General features: G+C 55.3%; 5 protein-coding genes across 5 annotated transcripts; 3 read left to right on the top strand and 2 right to left on the bottom strand.

Annotated features, from left to right (window-relative positions):
* Positions 1–198: 198 nt before the first annotated feature.
* Positions 199–1,189, top strand: BKA78DRAFT_249673 (cytochrome c oxidase polypeptide IV mitochondrial precursor; the record flags this gene model as incomplete). The annotated part of the gene is made up of 6 exons (XM_066884496.1): positions 199–289; positions 340–420; positions 541–699; positions 805–905; positions 957–1,091; positions 1,148–1,189. 6 exons carry the CDS (start codon positions 199–201, stop codon positions 1,187–1,189), a joined length of 609 nt encoding a protein of 202 aa, XP_066745315.1.
* A 357-nt stretch (positions 1,190–1,546) lies between these two features.
* On the bottom strand, positions 1,547–2,641 carry BKA78DRAFT_351853 (kinase binding protein CGI-121-domain-containing protein; the record flags this gene model as incomplete). The annotated part of the gene is made up of 3 exons (XM_066891252.1): positions 1,547–1,951; positions 2,091–2,213; positions 2,489–2,641. The coding sequence occupies 3 exons, from the start codon at positions 2,639–2,641 to the stop codon at positions 1,547–1,549; spliced, it is 681 nt and encodes a 226-aa protein (XP_066745314.1).
* Positions 2,642–2,838: 197 nt separating this feature from the next.
* On the top strand, positions 2,839–6,292 carry BKA78DRAFT_115036 (fungal-specific transcription factor domain-containing protein). The gene is made up of 4 exons (XM_066882330.1): positions 2,839–3,421; positions 3,487–4,221; positions 4,271–5,333; positions 5,380–6,292. The coding sequence occupies exons 1-4, from the start codon at positions 3,257–3,259 to the stop codon at positions 6,210–6,212; spliced, it is 2,796 nt and encodes a 931-aa protein (XP_066745313.1). The 5' UTR covers positions 2,839–3,256; the 3' UTR covers positions 6,213–6,292.
* Positions 6,293–8,047: 1,755 nt separating this feature from the next.
* On the bottom strand, positions 8,048–13,486 carry BKA78DRAFT_330931 (putative ras GTPase activating protein; the record flags this gene model as incomplete). The annotated part of the gene is made up of 4 exons (XM_066889834.1): positions 8,048–9,018; positions 9,064–9,345; positions 9,390–10,538; positions 10,585–13,486. The coding sequence occupies 4 exons, from the start codon at positions 13,484–13,486 to the stop codon at positions 8,048–8,050; spliced, it is 5,304 nt and encodes a 1,767-aa protein (XP_066745312.1).
* A 401-nt stretch (positions 13,487–13,887) lies between these two features.
* On the top strand, positions 13,888–16,068 carry BKA78DRAFT_311297 (inosine-5'-monophosphate dehydrogenase IMD2). The gene is made up of 3 exons (XM_066888199.1): positions 13,888–14,188; positions 14,235–14,543; positions 14,713–16,068. Exons 1-3 carry the CDS (start codon positions 14,020–14,022, stop codon positions 15,852–15,854), a joined length of 1,620 nt encoding a protein of 539 aa, XP_066745311.1. The 5' UTR covers positions 13,888–14,019; the 3' UTR covers positions 15,855–16,068.
* The last annotated feature ends 41 nt before the right edge of the window (positions 16,069–16,109 follow it).

Genomic DNA, 16,109 nt, shown 5'->3' with positions numbered 1-16,109 from the left:
AATGGCAACGTCGACAATGTAGAGGTTGAGATGCGAATGATTGGAAATGAGGGCGAGCTGTTTGGTGTTGTGGTCCGTGCCGAAGATGCCGACTCGCCGAGCTTTCGCATCGTTCGACTTCTTACTCTCACGTCAAGGTACACTGCACGACCATCCCGCCAGCCGTACCTCTCCACTCCGCATCCATTGCCCGTCAACATGTTCCTCCAGCGCTCCGCCTTTGCCGTCGCCAGGCGGGCGGTCATCCGTCCCGCTGCTGCGCGCACCTTTGCGTCCTCCGTCATCCGCCGTAAGCTCCTGGCAAAATCGCATTATCAAAAGGCACGCGAAGCTGACAAGCACTCGCGCCAGGCGAGGCCGCTCCCACCAAGACCGACCCTCTCCCCGGCCAGCAGGACAAGAGGATCAAGAAGCTTGAGGGTTAGCAGCACTCCATCCGCCGCAATTGGGTGATCGACCTCCGCGCGGCCGTTTGGGGGGAAGAAAAGATGCAGAGATAGAGCTCCTGGCTAATTCCGTGTCCGCCGTCGGGCGATGCAGAGATCAACACCGAGGCAGACCTCTTGCCCCCTGGCGCGGCCCCCGGCACCATCCCCACCGACCTTGAGCAGGCGACCGGTCTTGAGCGTCTTGAGATTCTCGGAAAGGTCCAGGGTGTCGATGTTTTCGACATGAAGCCTCTGGACGCTTCGCGCCTGGGTAAGCGACCTACAATTGCTGGGAAATTTTGATCTGGAGCTGCACTGGCGCTCCGTGATGTCAAATTGCCAATCGCAAGGGGAAAATGTTGACGCCATGGTCCAGGCACGGTCGACAACCCGATCATTGTCCGTTCGTTCGGTGACGAGCAGTACGCCGGCTGCACCGGTTTCCCTGCCGACTCCCACACCGTCATCTGGCTCACGGTAGGTATTTGAAGAATTGCGCCGAGGATGAGTGTTGATGCGCAGGAACAGATGTCCCGCGAGCGCCCTCTCGAGCGCTGCCCCGAGTGCGGCAACTGCCTCAAGATGGAATACGTCGGCCCCGAGGCTTCCCACGACCACGACCACGACCACGGCCACGGCGACCACGGCCGTAAGTACCATCAGGTTCGGACAAGATCAAAGACTGACGATTGACAGACGACCACCACGCGTACGAGGAGCCCAAGACCTTTGCCGACTTTGTCCGCCCCGAGTACCGGTAAATTTGGCGTAGATGGACATGGCTATACAGCGTAGCTCTATCTACTACCTCGCCTTTCCAAAGTGACTGCTGCTGCCTGTACTGTACATATCCCGGGACGGGACGGGACGGAGCGCAATGTGGGTAGAGCGGCGTGTGCTGTTCCTTTTTTGACCAGGGATGTTGTAGAGATGTAGGATCCAAGCGATACTTTTTCACTCGATGAGATGAGATGCGATTCCAAACTTTTTCACTTGACCAGTCGTTTTTTTTGATTTCTTGCTCGTGGCACTCGAGGTTGCACGTTGGTCCGTCCAGACTCTCGAGCTACTCTACTCGTACACCACAAGGTGTACAACGTCTACGCATTTTGCACTTGCTACGACCCTCTCAATGCCATCATGCCCAACACAGACGCCTCCATGTGTTCCCTCTCGTCCCCCTTGGCCTCTCCGGCCACACCATTCACCGGTTGGTGCTGCTGCGCCTTCTGTCCCTTTTTCGGATTCATGCCGCGCGCACTCGGCGCAACGGCGTCGAGCTTGTAAATCTTGCGCACACGAGCCAGATCGGTGAAGGGAGCAATGGCAGCATCGGTGAATGGCAATGGGGTACCCTGTACGTTGGCAGTGAGGTGGGCAGAGATGTCTTGGGAGGAGATGGTTGGGAAGGGGGGTGTTGAGGCGGAGTCGGAAGATGGTGATGGAGTGGAAGAAGTGATCTTGACGGCCAGAAGGGCCCGCGTGGTGTCTTGGATGCCGAAGCGGCGGAATGATTCGGCAATCTGGGTGTGGTGTCAGTGGGTGGCGATGAATGAGTCGACTGGTTGACCGGAATGAAGGACGGGGGAATTTGGTGTGACGGCTGTTCAACAACCAGATGGGGCGCGTGACAAGAGTCGACTTGACTCGACAGGGACGTACATTGTTGTTTGGACTCAGGCAAAAGACGACTTCGGAATGCACGTTGCGGCTCTTGAGGCGGTTGTGCAGGGCGTCATTGACAGCTCGGAACACGGCCGACAGCACGTGTGTCGTAGACAGAATCTATAAGGCGCGGAGCAGAGTCCGGATGGTTAGCTGAGGTGTTTGGGGATGCACGTGACGGGTGGTGGTGCAAGAGGAATCTGGGGGTGGCAGATGGGTTGTCAAGGGGGAGGCCAAAGCGCAGGTGCCATGGCGTGCATAAGGTGCGGAGAGGCCGTGCGAAGATGGATGCAAAAATAAGGTGTGGTGGTGGCGGTAGTCGGCGGTAGTGGGTAGTGGATGTGGTGGTGGTGGAGGAGGAGGAGACATGTTGGGAGGTTGGTACAATGGCGTACCGTGGTGACGTCGAGAAAGGCGTATTCATAGTCTGGGTTGCCTTGGAGTAGTTGGCTGCGAAGATGGGAGGCGTTGGCGACGTCGTTGAACAAGGCGACATGGACGGCGACGTTTGGCAGATGGGCCAGCTCGATCGTATTGACCAGGGTCATGATTTTTTTTGATTCTTTTCCTCTTCCAAGCTGCTTCTCTCGGGGCGGGTCGTTGCAGTTGTTTAGTGTGCAGTAGTGGCCTTTAGAAATTTGCGGCTGAGCGATGGACGCGTCGAGTATATTTGGGCCTTATCGTGGGGTGGTGCGGTGGTGGTGGTGTTGGTGGTTGGCTGTCGAGGGCCAGATGGGCCGCCAGGGACCTGGACCTGGACCTAAGCAGTCGTCTGTCTCGCGCATGTCCATGTCTCCCGGTCCAGGTCTGCCTCGATCCGATCCCTCTTGGATAACTTCAATGGCATGGCTCACGTGCTGCTGGCCTTCGCGTGCCCGAGTCTGATCTGATTCTGAAAGAAGACTCGACGTCGTCCACCACTAGACCAGGTCAGATCAAGCAATTCGACACGTCAGGGAGAGAGCGCAGCCAGATCCCATCTCTCCTTCAATTTGCGCCAAGTCGCTGCCCGCAATTACCGTTACTCAACCGCGTCCCCCTTCGCGTCAAGACATAAGACGTACCCTTCCCCCCCGGGACGGCATCTTCCACTCGCGGTCACGGCATCTTCCACCCTCCTCCCACCGCCGACCGCCGTGTCATCGACTGACGCCCGCGCCCGCATGATGCCTGCGAAGCGCCCAGCGCCAGACGGTGCTGCAAATCCTCACCACCAGGCGAACAAGCTGCACAAGTCGGATCACGGTTCGGGAGACGACTTCAGCTCCTCCGTCAAGAAGAAGTTGTCGGCCAGTACCCGTACCGGACAGGCCTGCGACCGCTGCAAGGCAAGTCTCCTCTCCACAACTCCACGCGTCGCACTGCATCTGACCCAATTGTGCGAATTATATAGGTTCGCAAGATACGCTGCGACCCCAGACCAGGCGGCTGTTCACCATGTATGCAAAACAACACCGAGTGCAAGACGACCGACCGCATCACCGGACGCGCCACCATTCGCGGCCACACCGAAGCTCTCGAGTACGAAAACAACCACCTCAAACAGTCCCTCGCACACTTGCAACAGCAGCTGCGCGACCTTGGAGTCGAGCCCGACGTACACTTGTCGCATGGTTACTCGCCTGCCCCTCAACACCAACAATCAAACGCCTGGCACGATGCTTCGACCTCCTCGCGCGGCCAAATGTGGGGCTCCGTGTCGCCTGGCGCCAGCATCAATCCGCTGTCATACCCGCCGGCTAGCAGTGACATGAACGGGAACAAGGCCGAAGGAAACCACTTTCGCGTCGCAAACTTGCCCACCTTCCGAACGGGGCTCAATGGTGACAACTACCTGGGTGTATCTTCTGCAAATTCGGTCCTCAGCCCAATCAAGGGCACCTCGCTATCATTCTACGGCATGGAGCTCGATTTGGGCGATTTTGTGCCCGAAGACGTCGAGGACATGAACAACCCCGTTTCTTATCAGCATTTTCTGGCTGTTGCCATGGGCGGACCCGGCGTGGAACGGCCAAAAAAGGAGGAGCTTCCCGCAAGCTACAGCGAATGCGCGACTTATGCGACGTGGTACTTTCGCGGTCTGCATCCATACGCGCCCGTCATGTACAAGCCGCATTTTATGGATTTGGTCAGAGACCCTTTTTTCCTGCTCGTTGGTAGCGCTAACCGCGTGACAGCTATCCAAGATCTACGGCGACCCAAATTTTAGGCCCTCCCCCGCAGAAGAAGTCATGGTGCAGATGGTGCTAGCCATCATCAAGTACCAATTTTCCGCGCGCAACAACAATGCCGAGTCGCTGAAACAAGCGCATGCCCACTATCGCTATGCGTTGAGTTTCTTTTACACGCTGTGTCAGAGCCACACCATCAAGGATGTGCAGGCGCTGACTCTGCTTTGCCTGCATCTGCGGAATTTCCCGAAACCTGGGGCGGCGTGGATGATGGCGTCCATTACCTTGGCAATCGCCGTGGAACTTGGCCTGCACCGATCCGCCAAAGCGTGGGCCGACGACGCGCCAAAAAAGGACCACATCGAGATTGAAAACAGAAAGAGGGTGTTTTGGACGCTGCATGCGCTGCACATTACGCTCTCTGGCAAACTCGGCCGCCCCATGCCACTGCGCATGGAAGATATTGACGTTGAATTTCCCGAGCCGATCCACGACTTTTTGCCTTCTGAAAGCAATCTCACCGAGTTTCGCAAATGCTCCTTTCACGTTGGCTTGCAAGGAATCAAGATTGTTGCCTTGTCGTCGCAAATGTACAGCACCATCTATGCCGTCCGACAAGCTTCCGAGTCGTACGAACCAAACCTACGAAGGCTGGAAGAGGAACACAGGCTGTGGCGAGAGCAGCTCCCACCAGAGCTGCGGGAAGGCTCGCGGGCAGATGCCGAGGACTATGTGTTTTCTCTCTACGTCCAGTTCTGGGACCAAGAGTTTAACCTCATGCTTCATCATCCTGCACTGTGCCGGTCGACAAACCAGCAGGTCTTGGAGCAAAACATTGATGTTTGTATGGAGGCAGCTTCGAAGATGGTGCGGCATCTGGATGAAATCCGAAAGTACAAGAGTTTGGACGTGCCATGGATCAACTGCACCGTCTACCTGGCTGCCATCTTTACTACGCTTTTCGTCTACTCGCAAAGAAAGGATGACATGACGTCGTCCGATCTGACGAAATTGAAGCAAGAAATGGACATGTGGTTGCTCATCATTGACGAGTGTGGCAAAATTCTAGGTTGGTTGACGTTCAGCAGCTTCAAGGGTCCTACTGACAATACCAGGCTCTGGAAGCAAGCTTGCTCGGTCTTGCCGCGCTATAATCGACCACGCTATCACCAGGATTTCTTCCCACGTCGCGAAAAAGACGGCATCCGCTGCCACCGCCGTGGCCAACGCTGTGCTCAAGACCGAGCCGGATCCCTCTCCGCACCCTGAGCGTGCAACGGTTGCTCCATACGCCAATAATGGCTACGCTGTTTCCTACAACCCCTCCTCGACTCACAACTCTGACATGCACAAGGCTGGTCAAAATGCTTACTCCGCTGACGAGTTTTCCAAACCCTCGAATCCTTACTCCTCAGTCCCAGGGCAGCAATACGCTGGGTACCCAGAATCTCACTCAGCCTCGCTCTCCTCGTATCAAAATGGACCGAACACGTACGAGCAACCGTCGTTCGGCGTCCAATCTACCAATCTCAACCCCGCTCACGCCGCCGCCGCATCTGCTACCGCTACACAAGAGTCCAACACGAACTTTATGTATCAGCAACCAGCCGCTGCTGCCGCCGCTCACAACGCACACAATCAGAACGACGCCTGGCGTCAGTGGATGTTGACAAACCTGCCACAAGACTACCACCACGCGTCAACCCTCATGTCCCTGGGCACGTCGGACAGTCATCGAGGATCCACTGCCGCTGGCGGGCCGGGAGCTGGGGGTCGACCAGGAGACTCCATGGCGGCGGCAGACATGCAGGCAGTTGCTGCAGGTGGCCTGCACGCGCCACATCCGGCCGTCAGCGCAGCCGCCGTGGCCCAAGCGGCGAGCACCCAGAACCAGCTGTGGCCGCTCATGGTGTTTGATATTGGACAGTCACACGTCTCTGATCCTTGATCTTTCTGCGTCGATTTTTTTTTCCTATGTTTTTCATGCGTTGGGTATGTTGATGTGAGTTTGAACAATACCCTTGTCGTTTACGTGTTATTGCAAGCAAGTAAAGGAGTTGAGCGATGGATCTGGCACTCTGTTTTCTTTTTATACTCCCTTTCTTCTTCATACCCGCGTCTTGCTTTTTGAGCACACGCGACTTTTGTGATACCTTTGGGCTTTTGCGCTTGTGGATGTGCAAGATTTATTATCCTTCAGCACCAGGTCGAACTGAGATGAGGTGTAATACCTGTCGTTCCCCGCCCTGTCTGGATAGCGGCTTTGGTCGCTTGCGCTTATTTTCACCTTCTTCACACCCCATTTTCTTCTCTTCTTCTTCACCATTTTCGTCTTTTCACTTTTTCTGCCGCGTTCTGTCTTCTCCTTGCCTGATACCAAAAAAGTGACTGGTTGGTGCGCTTGCTCTTTTGCGATACTCTTCAACAACCAGCCCCTTTTTTCCCTTTCCACTTCTTCTGCCTTTGCCGAGCAACAAACAAACCAGCGACCGGCTAGGATATTTGGCCGCTCGGATTTTCTGTACACACTTGCGGATGGCTCTTCGATGGATGGACGACGGACCGACGGAGCATGCGGTTTGCGGTGGAACCCCCTCGTTGGCCGCTGCTGCTCATTGCTGCTATTATTACCACTTATTGTTTATTGCTGGCTCTTGCTTGCCGTCTGGCTCTATGCTGGGCAAGGCGCGCCGGAGCTGATGATGAGCCTCTCGCCGCCCGTCGATACATAGGAAAAGAAATCCATCCATCCCTTTTCATCATCAACTCAGTCAAAAAGACGTGCTTCCATCGCATGGCCAACTCCTCACTCCATCAACGTGCTCGTTCGATGAGGAAGGATTATGAATATATTGCACCAGAACGCGTAAGGTATATTTGATCAACAAAGCCAGCAAGCCATCCATCCAAGCTAAGAAAAAACACCATCAACACCAACAAGCGGCAATAGCTATAATAGAATCGAACAACAACACACGGATCGAATCGAAGGGAAGTAAATGCTCTCTCTCTCTCTCTCTCTCTCTCTCTCTCTCTCTCTCTCTCTCTCTCTCTCTCTCTCTCTCTCGCGCTCGCCTCGACTCGTTCTCACTCAATGACATGCACGGGGTTATAGAGAGACAGACCACCACCACATGGTGACTCGACAGAAAAGAACAAGGAAATGGTATGTCATGAAGAGATCCACGGCCACCTACGGCCTCTCTGCTCCCACCTCTCATCGTCCATCAACTCGAACCCGAACCGACCGAATGCACCCATTCCACCCCACCCCGCGCGCGCAATGCATCCATCCACGCATCCCTCATCCCGCTTATCCACGACGAGCATGCTGAACGACTACAACAACAACAAAAACCCCTTAAAAGCAACAGAACAGGACTCAAGAAAAGAAGAGAAAAGCTAGAAAGAAAACCTTGCTGTCTGTCATTACCGTGACTGCATTCCCGCATTCAACGTCCGTAGTTACTTCGTTGTCGTTGCTCTCAGTCGTCGTTCGTACCGTACGTACGTACGTACGTACGCACCGTGCTTTCGTTTCGTCCCGTCGTTCAGCGTCTGCCCCTGGGCTGGCTGGCCCTTCTTCTTCTTCTTCTTCCTCCTCCTCCTCCGCTGCCCATCCTCAGTGCCCCCTCGACCTCCTTGGCGCGTGTAGCTCTGCTCGGCCCAAGGGCGCGTCCGCGACTTTCTCTCGCGCTCCTGCGGCGCTCTCTTTCCTCCAGGGACGTCCATCCATCCACGTCGAATCCCAAGACCTCAACCATGACTCCCACCCACCACCGCTCAAGCCCCACCATCGCGATAAAACTTCTTAAAAATCAAATGCAGGAGCAAATTGACATTAAGCTGGCAGGGGCCGTTGCCCGAGCTGCCACCGACGCCATGGGCGTCGACAACACCGCCACCGCTCGCGCCGCCGCGGTCGCCAAACAGGTGGACAAACTGCATGTTTTCAAACTGGAAGCCGAGCAGGTCGTCGAGGGGCACGACGGCGCTGGCGCCGGGGACCATGGTCGAGCCCTGCGAGCCCTCAATCGTAAACACGCCCACCTCGTCGCACGAGATGGTGATGTTGGTCTTGTCGAGCCCGCGCTCGCGGTCCGTGTGCCCGCGCCACGACACTAGCACGCCCTTTTCGAGCAGCGTGCGCGCGCTGTACTTGAACGAGCCGAAGCGCGGCACCTGGCCGCGGCGTTGGAGCTCGCGCTCGTGGTTGTATTGTTTGGTGAAAGGGAGCAGGAAGCGCTTCTTGCCCTTTTTGGTTTGTAGGGTTAGCATCGCTTGCTCGATGTAGTCGTTGTACGACTTGAGTTTGCCGTCCAGATAGGACGACTTTGCGTCGAGGGCAGACAGCGTGGCGCGGACGTTTTCGATTTCGCGCGAGCGCTGGATTCGCCGGCGGTGCTTGGTGCGGATGTCGAGGGCGATTTCGTTGAGCAGGTCCTGGAACTGGTTGCCGCGCGTGATGCGGCCCGCCTGTTCGAGCTTGAGGATGTTGGAGAGGGCGGTGCGCTTGAGCTCCGTGTACGTCAGGGTGGTGATGTCGAGGAGTGATGACGCCATTTCGGTGTAGGCGCGCTTGGTGTTGTGGAGTGACATTTCTTCGTGGATCAGGGCCGCCCAGCGGTCCTCGTCGTCATCTGTCACTGGCTTGATCATGATGGACATTAGGTCGGGTCCTGTCTGTATGCGGATTATGTACAAGACGCATCGCTTGGTCTCCATGTACAGTGCCTTGATCGGTGCGTCGGGATCTAAAAAGGTTAGTTATGCGGTGCGAATTGAGGAAAGAAACTTGCCTTCGATCTCGTGGAATTTGGGATTTAATGTCAGACTAATCTCGTTTGTGCTGACCCCGGACAACTCGTACTCGTTGCTTCTAGCACTTCCAAGCTCCCTGAGAATCTCACGTAGAGGCGTGTCGTCTTGAGTAGTGCATATCGACGGAAGGTCGTTTGCAATGATTTGATGAATGGCAAAAATGTCGGGAAGCTTGATGTAGAGAGTCGGTTTTTCCGTGTTGTAAAGGTCGTTGAATTCATCAATGTCGAACTGGCTATCGATCGGCCGAAGAGTAATCACTGACAGGGTTAGCAATTGAAGAAAATTAGAAAAAGGAACTTACGATTTGTCCAAATTTCCTGCATCCTCTCGACAGCCTCGGTGATGTAAGGGTTCAATGGCTGCAGGTAGACATTTTCGGCGTTTTCGCCGCCAAACAACCTTCCCGACACGATTTGGTTGACGACCTTGGAGACTTCGCCCAAGTTTCTCTTTTGCAGAAATGAGAGTCCGCGGTCAATCACGGCCCAAGTCTCGGGTGCCACCAGAGCTGGCGTAATGTACGTCTTCCAGAGCCAGTGCCCAACAATCTGAAGCAGGTACGCGTGGTCCTCGTGCGGAAATCTTGCGGCAAGGGCCTCAAACTGCTGTTGCGTGACAAAGCGCATGCCATAGGGCATTTTGTGCAGCAAGTCCTCGAGATAGTTGAGCATCTGGTCTGCAATATCACGAAGCTCCTTCAGGTTTGCAATGAAGGTGTCGCGGGTCTCCAGATCATTGATTGCCTCTTCACGGCTGATGTTTTGGGGTCGTTGACTGCGTCTTCCGGTACGGAGCTCCTCGTTGTTGATGGCGGAGCGGTAGATTTGAAGAGGGTCGCTCTCAAGGTCCAAGTCTTGGTTCTCCATGATTTCCATGATGAGCGGGTTCAGCAGGTCACGCAAGTACTTGCGGTCCCTTGATGAACGAATGTAGCTGTTGAGTAACCTGGACCAAAAGAAGTTGCCACGAAGATAGTCCTGGACTGATTCACACGTGTCAACCTCTTCGCGAATGGACTTGGCCATGAGCTTGAGAAGGTAGTACTCCTCGCGACGCTTTTGTGTGAAACCAAACAAGCCCATGATGAGCTGCTCGATTCTTTTTCCTTCCTGATCCGGAACCCCTTGTTCGCGCAGCTTGCGGAAGAGACGGGCAAGGTATACGGGCTGAGTCTGGAGGATGAAGAAAAGCTCCTGGTAGTGTTCGAGCTTTCTTCTCGAATTCTTGTTCAAAGCTCTAAGGTCGAAAGGATCCTTGGACGCCAACTCTTTGTTGCTGAGCAGATTTCCCACGTGGCCACCGAAATGCCTCTGGTGTTTGACCACTTCATCGAGCGTAATCTTGTTCTTGACTAGAAGAGCAATTTTGATGTCGAGTTGGTCAATGTACTGCTCAGCCATTTCATTCTGGCGAATGTGTTGGACGACCGTCTTTCGCAAGCGCTCGAATTCTGTCACGTAGTTAGAAAAGTTGTGCAAGGTGGAGGAGTGTCTTACCGATTTCCTCATCAAAGTCGACGTCGCTGTCGTTGAGGAGATGGACAAAGTTCTTGACGGTGTTGACAGGCGGGTTCTTTCCAGTCGTGAGGCTCTTGTACGCTTCGCCTTGTTGACGAGCGCGGAAGAAGCTCTGAACCTTGATGACCTTTTCCATATTCTCCCGATAGTGCTTCTTCTTTTCTTGGAAGCGTGTCCGGATGAGCTTGCCTCGTGCAATATTTTGCAACTCGGTAATGCCCTCCTCCACAGGCTCCAACTGCATGAACAACCGTCCAATGGAAGCGCGCGCAATGAATGCCCGACCCAGACTTTGCACCTCTGTGATCTGATCCTCGCTCTCTCTGAGCTTGCAAATCACGTCAAAGGTGTGGTCCCGTACTGCAAAGCCGCGCGCTTGCGACTGCAAGTCGGTGATGCCCTCACTCGCCTCCTCGAGTGCCTCGAGCGTCGAAAGGTGCCTTTTGCGGGCAAGGCTTCCTCGAATGGCCGACTGCAACTTGCAGACAGAGTCAGACTGCGCGTCCAAAGCGTCGAGGGTATCATGCATCTCCGTCCGAGCACCAATACCCCGAAGCACCGACTGCAGCGTCACAATTCCAGCCTCGCATGCGTGGAGCCTCTGGCGCAGATCCTCCATGGACGACCTAAGGGCCCTGCCGCGAATGTCCGCTTGCAGCCCAGTCCAGTTAGCCTCATTGCTTGACAGGTGCTCGACAATCTGTGCCGTCTTTTCTCTGGCTGCCATGCCACGAATGGCACCCTGGAGCGCCTTGATCGTGAACTGCTCCTGACGCAAACTGTTGACCTGCGCCCGCTGCGTCCTTCTCAACAGCATGCCCCGGACCGAAGCTTGGAGAATGTCGACCTGCCGACCCGCCTCCAAAGTTGCCTCGAATTGTTCATCGACCTGCTTGCGCAACAATGCACCGCGGATTGCCGACTGCAATGCCTGCACCCCAACCTCTGTATTCATGACGTCGGTGTACAGGTCGTCGGCACGCTTCCGCGCCAGAGCTCCGCGAATGGCAGCCTGAAGACTCTTGACTTGAACTTCTGACTGACGACTCTCTTCGTACTGATCGCCAATGTCTCTTCTCTTCAACGCACCTTTGACGGCAGCTTGAAACAGCCTGATGCCGTTTTCCTGTCGCTGCACTTGAGACTTGATGAATTTGACCTCGGTACGTGCCTTGCGGGCTCGTACCAAGCTCTGCAGAACAAGAATCTCTTTTTGCTGGCTTTTCCAGGTATGTCTCTTGCGGCGCTGCTGGGAACGAACGGCGAAACCACGAGCAGCACTTTGGAGATTGACAGCAAAGTTCTTCATGCCAATCTTGTAATCGGCAATTTGACGAGCAAAGTCACCCCTCACTCTGGACTGGAGGTCGACCAAAAACGCCTCGTTATCCCACAGAACTTGCATCAAATCTCCTAGTTTGACTCGTTCCATGGCGCCCCTAATCTGGGCCTGCAGGTCAGCAATGACGGCCTCGTTTTCGGCGAGCTCCCTCTCGATTCGTTCTTGTTCCGTCTCGACGGGTTCTGGTTCCGGTTCGGGCTCTGGTTCTCCAAAGTTGGCGCTCATTCCCGAAAAGTTGGGCATGTTGACGCCAGACTTGTCGAGGCCCTTTTGCATCTCCTCGAGCTCGTGGTGCTCGAATTGGAGCTGACCAACCAGGTTGCCGATCCGAAACTCTATTATGCCTTTGCGGAAGAGCAGCCATGATAGTGCGTGGATACAGTAGATGACCTTGGGGATATTCTTCTTTTCGTACAAGTCGACCAACTCGAACCGAAAGAGTTCGGGCAGCTCTACTTCTGCAACGAATTGGAAGAATAGATCAATGTTGTCGGAATGTCGATATTGGAGCTTAGGGTTCCGGAAAATCCTGATGCGGCGTTTCGGATACATGGCTTGGACAATCTCTGCCAAAGTCACACCGTCGCGCAGCGCCTCTTCCAACTGCACGACAGGCGGTAGCTGCTTCTTGATAATGTCCTCGATCCACTGTTTGGCCTCGCCAATGTGACAAAGATATTCGTAAGCCTGGAGAAACTGTCGTTGCTGGTCCATCCACGTCCTCATGGCCCATCCTGATAGTGGTTTCTTTCCTTTTACGGAAGCTCCCCGCTGGAGCCTCCTTCGTCCGTGCATTCCCACCACTTCTTGGTCTGCGGACTTTATGGTAAAATCGTCGTCATTATTGTCTGTCGCAAATTTTGAAAGCGCGCGCAGTTGCTCTGTTTTGGATTTCCCCAAATCTTCGAGGTCGGATTTGTCCAGTTGTGGCGCAAAGTGGACGCTCTTCGGCCTGCGATGAGTGGGAGCGCGGACCGAATCAGATCTTGAAATGGCCAGAGAATGTGCCATGGACTTGGTTGGCGATGTGGATCCATCGGATCGAGACAGCGCAAACTGCTCGTGGCTCTTAGATCGGCTGTGTGTCCGTTGTAGCGACGCTTCTGCGGCTAATAGAGGGTGGGCGGCCAAAGTGCCCGATCGACTCGGTGGAGGTGTCGGTTCTCTTGTAGTGATTGTTGAAGTATGGCCATTGCGACTTGTGCGAACCGGCATTGTTGCCTTGTCTGGAGAGGATGGAGGGCTCACGGGAGCTTGAGGGAGTGGGCGCAACATGGACCTCATGGTCTGATATGTACCGGAGGGATCACTTGGCGACATGTCTTCTTTTGTCGGGCTGGTCGCGCCCCCACTCTCCCCACGCCTATGGCTCTTGAGGACCGAGCGGAAATCGTTGGAGCCATGAGAAGAAACGGTGCTGGTTCGGCTTGGCGGTTCAGAGGAGCTTGTAGAGGCGGTGGATCCATGCCGTAACGGACTGGGAGCAGTTGTCTGATGCGACGATTTGGTCGGCGAGCGCGATGGGAATGCGTAGGTCATGGTCACTGAGCAGTTGCGCTGAAAGTTGTCATCACAGGCGTGTCGCACAAAAGTGGCCTGGAAGCGGCGTAGGTTGATGTAGTGACGTGTAGCTGGCGGGTGGGTACTGAGTCGCTTGAAAGCAGGACAAGCAAAAAACGCAAACGGCCAGCGAGGGCAAGGTGTGAGTTGTTACGACCAAAAGGCGGATTCACAGAAGGAAAAGAGGAGAGGCGGGCGCGAAGGAGTGTTTACCTGCAGCAATGGGTGTTTACGGGGCCCGTGCGTCACAGCAACGGCTGCGGCTAGCGATGGGGTGGAACACCTCGCCCCAGATGTGCATTATCTAATCACCTTGATCTAATCGATTGCAGTTTTGACCGGCGCCGAGACTCCGGCCGCGTCGCTCCGCTCTTAAATTTCTGCCCGCCGCGCTCCTCCAAATCTTTTTCTCTTGGGAAAACCTCCCCGGCGCAGCTCACCATTTCGCATCGTCGCCTTTGCTGTCGTCCGTTCTCTTCTTCTTAGATACCCCCGTTCTCTCTTCTACCAAAATGCCCGCTACCAACGGCACCGCCAAGGTCCTCGACCACACCACCGCCCTCGAGGTCCTCAAGAACGAATATTCCGAGCGCGATGGCCTGGACATTCACACCCTCATCGACTCGAAGCTCAACGGTGGTCTGACCTACAACGACTTTTTGGTCTTGCCTGGCTACATTGGTACGCGCAATTCACGCGATTCTACGCGCCTATTCTAATTTCTCAGGCTTTCCCGCTGCCGATGTCAACCTCGACACTCCCGTCACCAAGAGGATCACCCTCAAGACTCCCTTCCTCTCGTCCCCCATGGACACGGTCACCGAGCACAACATGGCCATCCACATGGCCCTCCTCGGTGGTCTCGGTGTCATTCACCACAACTGCTCCATGGAGGCGCAGGCCGAGATGGTCCGCAAGGTCAAGCGCTTCGAAAACGGCTTCATCCTCGACCCCGTCGTCATTTCCCCCAACATGACTGTTGGCGAGGCCAAGGCTCTGAAGGAGAAGTGCGGCTTTGGTGGCTTCCCCGTCACTGGTAAGTTGTCTTCTACCTCGCCCTTTTCGTCTCATGATGTTCAACCACAAAATATAACTTTCGTTCAACCGCAACGCGATTCCGTCGCATGTGGAGACGCATAATCTGATCCGACAACTCATTTTCTCATTCATCCGCTGCTTACATTGCAGATGCTGACTTGTCTCAGAGTCTGGTACTCTCCACTCCAAGCTCGTCGGCATCATCACCGCCCGTGACATTCAGTTCCACGACAAGCTCGATGAGCCCGTCACCGACGTCATGTCGACCGACCTCGTCACCGCCAAGACTGGCATCTCGCTCGAGGAGGCCAACGAGGTCCTCCGCAAGTCCAGGAAGGGCAAGCTCCCCATTGTCGACGACAACGGCAATCTCCTCTCCCTCGTCTCGCGCTCCGACTTGATGAAGAACCAAAACTTCCCTCTTGCATCCAAGCTCCCCGAGTCCAAGCAGCTCATTGCCGCCGCCGCCATTGGTACCCGTCCCGAGGACAAGATTAGGCTCGAGAAGCTCGTCGAGGCTGGCCTTGACATTGTCATTCTCGACTCCAGCCAGGGCAACTCGATGTACCAGATTGACATGATCAAGTACATCAAGGAGAAATACCCCGGCCTTGATGTCATTGGTGGCAACGTCGTCACCCGCGAGCAGGCTGCTTCCCTCATTGCTGCCGGTGCCGACGGTCTCCGTATTGGTATGGGTAGCGGCTCTGCCTGCATCACCCAGGAGGTCATGGCTGTTGGTCGTCCCCAGGCCACCTCGGTCTACAACGTCACTCGCTTCGCCCGCCGCTTCGGTGTTCCTTGCATTGCGGACGGTGGTATCCAAAACGTCGGCCACATTGTCAAGGGTCTTGCCATGGGCGCTACCACCATCATGATGGGTGGTCTCCTCGCCGGTACCACCGAGTCCCCCGGTCAGTACTTTGTCAGCCGCGAGGGCCAGCTCGTCAAGGCCTACCGTGGTATGGGCTCCATTGATGCCATGGAGGACAAGAAGGCTGGTGCTGGTAGCAAGGACGCCAAGGCCAGCAACGCTGGTACTGCCCGCTACTTCTCCGAGGGTGACCGTGTCCTTGTCGCTCAGGGTGTCTCCGGCTCCGTCCTCGACCGTGGCTCCCTGACCAAGTTCCTGCCTTACCTCCAGGCTGGTGTTCAGCACTCTCTGCAGGACATTGGCATCACCAGCTTGGCTGAGCTCAAGGATGCCGTCGAGAACGGCCAGGTCCGGTTCGAGCTCCGCACTGCCAGTGCTCAGGCCGAGGGCAACGTCCACGGCCTGCACAGCTTCGACAAGAAGCTCTACGCTTAGGGTTGAGTGGAAACAAAAAAGGTCATTTCAGGAGTTGGGGCCAGGGTGGGATTTTGAATAAACGGCGTTTGAACCGTCAGATCTTTGCATGCCAGATTGGAGGAGTTTTTGCTATACCTCTGCAAACAATGAGAAGTTTATGACTGAACAATTGTCGAGTACCTTGTGGTCCAAAAAATGTGAATGACGTAGGGGGGGCCCTGTGTTTAAGCGAGCTACTACCTCGGCCCAGAAGTCCGCGGGGGTGTCTAGGGC

Source organism: Phyllosticta capitalensis, assembly GCF_038381095.1.
Source record: "Phyllosticta capitalensis strain CBS 128856 chromosome Unknown BKA78scaffold_4, whole genome shotgun sequence".
Taxonomy (NCBI): Eukaryota; Fungi; Ascomycota; class Dothideomycetes; order Botryosphaeriales; family Phyllostictaceae; genus Phyllosticta; species Phyllosticta capitalensis.
This window is presented reverse-complemented; position numbering and strand designations above follow the sequence as displayed.

Excerpts from the sequence above, each read along its gene's own strand:
- BKA78DRAFT_115036 (XM_066882330.1), top strand. The coding sequence starts at position 3,257 with ATGATGCCTGCGAAGCGCCCAGCGCCAGACGGTGCTGCAAATCCTCAC. Across the intron at positions 3,422-3,486 it reads AGGCCTGCGACCGCTGCAAG|GTTCGCAAGATACGCTGCGA; the intron begins GCAAGTCTCCTC and ends CGAATTATATAG. Across the intron at positions 4,222-4,270 it reads AGCCGCATTTTATGGATTTG|CTATCCAAGATCTACGGCGA; the intron begins GTCAGAGACCCT and ends ACCGCGTGACAG.
- BKA78DRAFT_311297 (XM_066888199.1), top strand. The coding sequence starts at position 14,020 with ATGCCCGCTACCAACGGCACCGCCAAGGTCCTCGACCACACCACCGCC. Across the intron at positions 14,189-14,234 it reads GGTCTTGCCTGGCTACATTG|GCTTTCCCGCTGCCGATGTC; the intron begins GTACGCGCAATT and ends CTAATTTCTCAG. Across the intron at positions 14,544-14,712 it reads TGGTGGCTTCCCCGTCACTG|AGTCTGGTACTCTCCACTCC; the intron begins GTAAGTTGTCTT and ends GACTTGTCTCAG.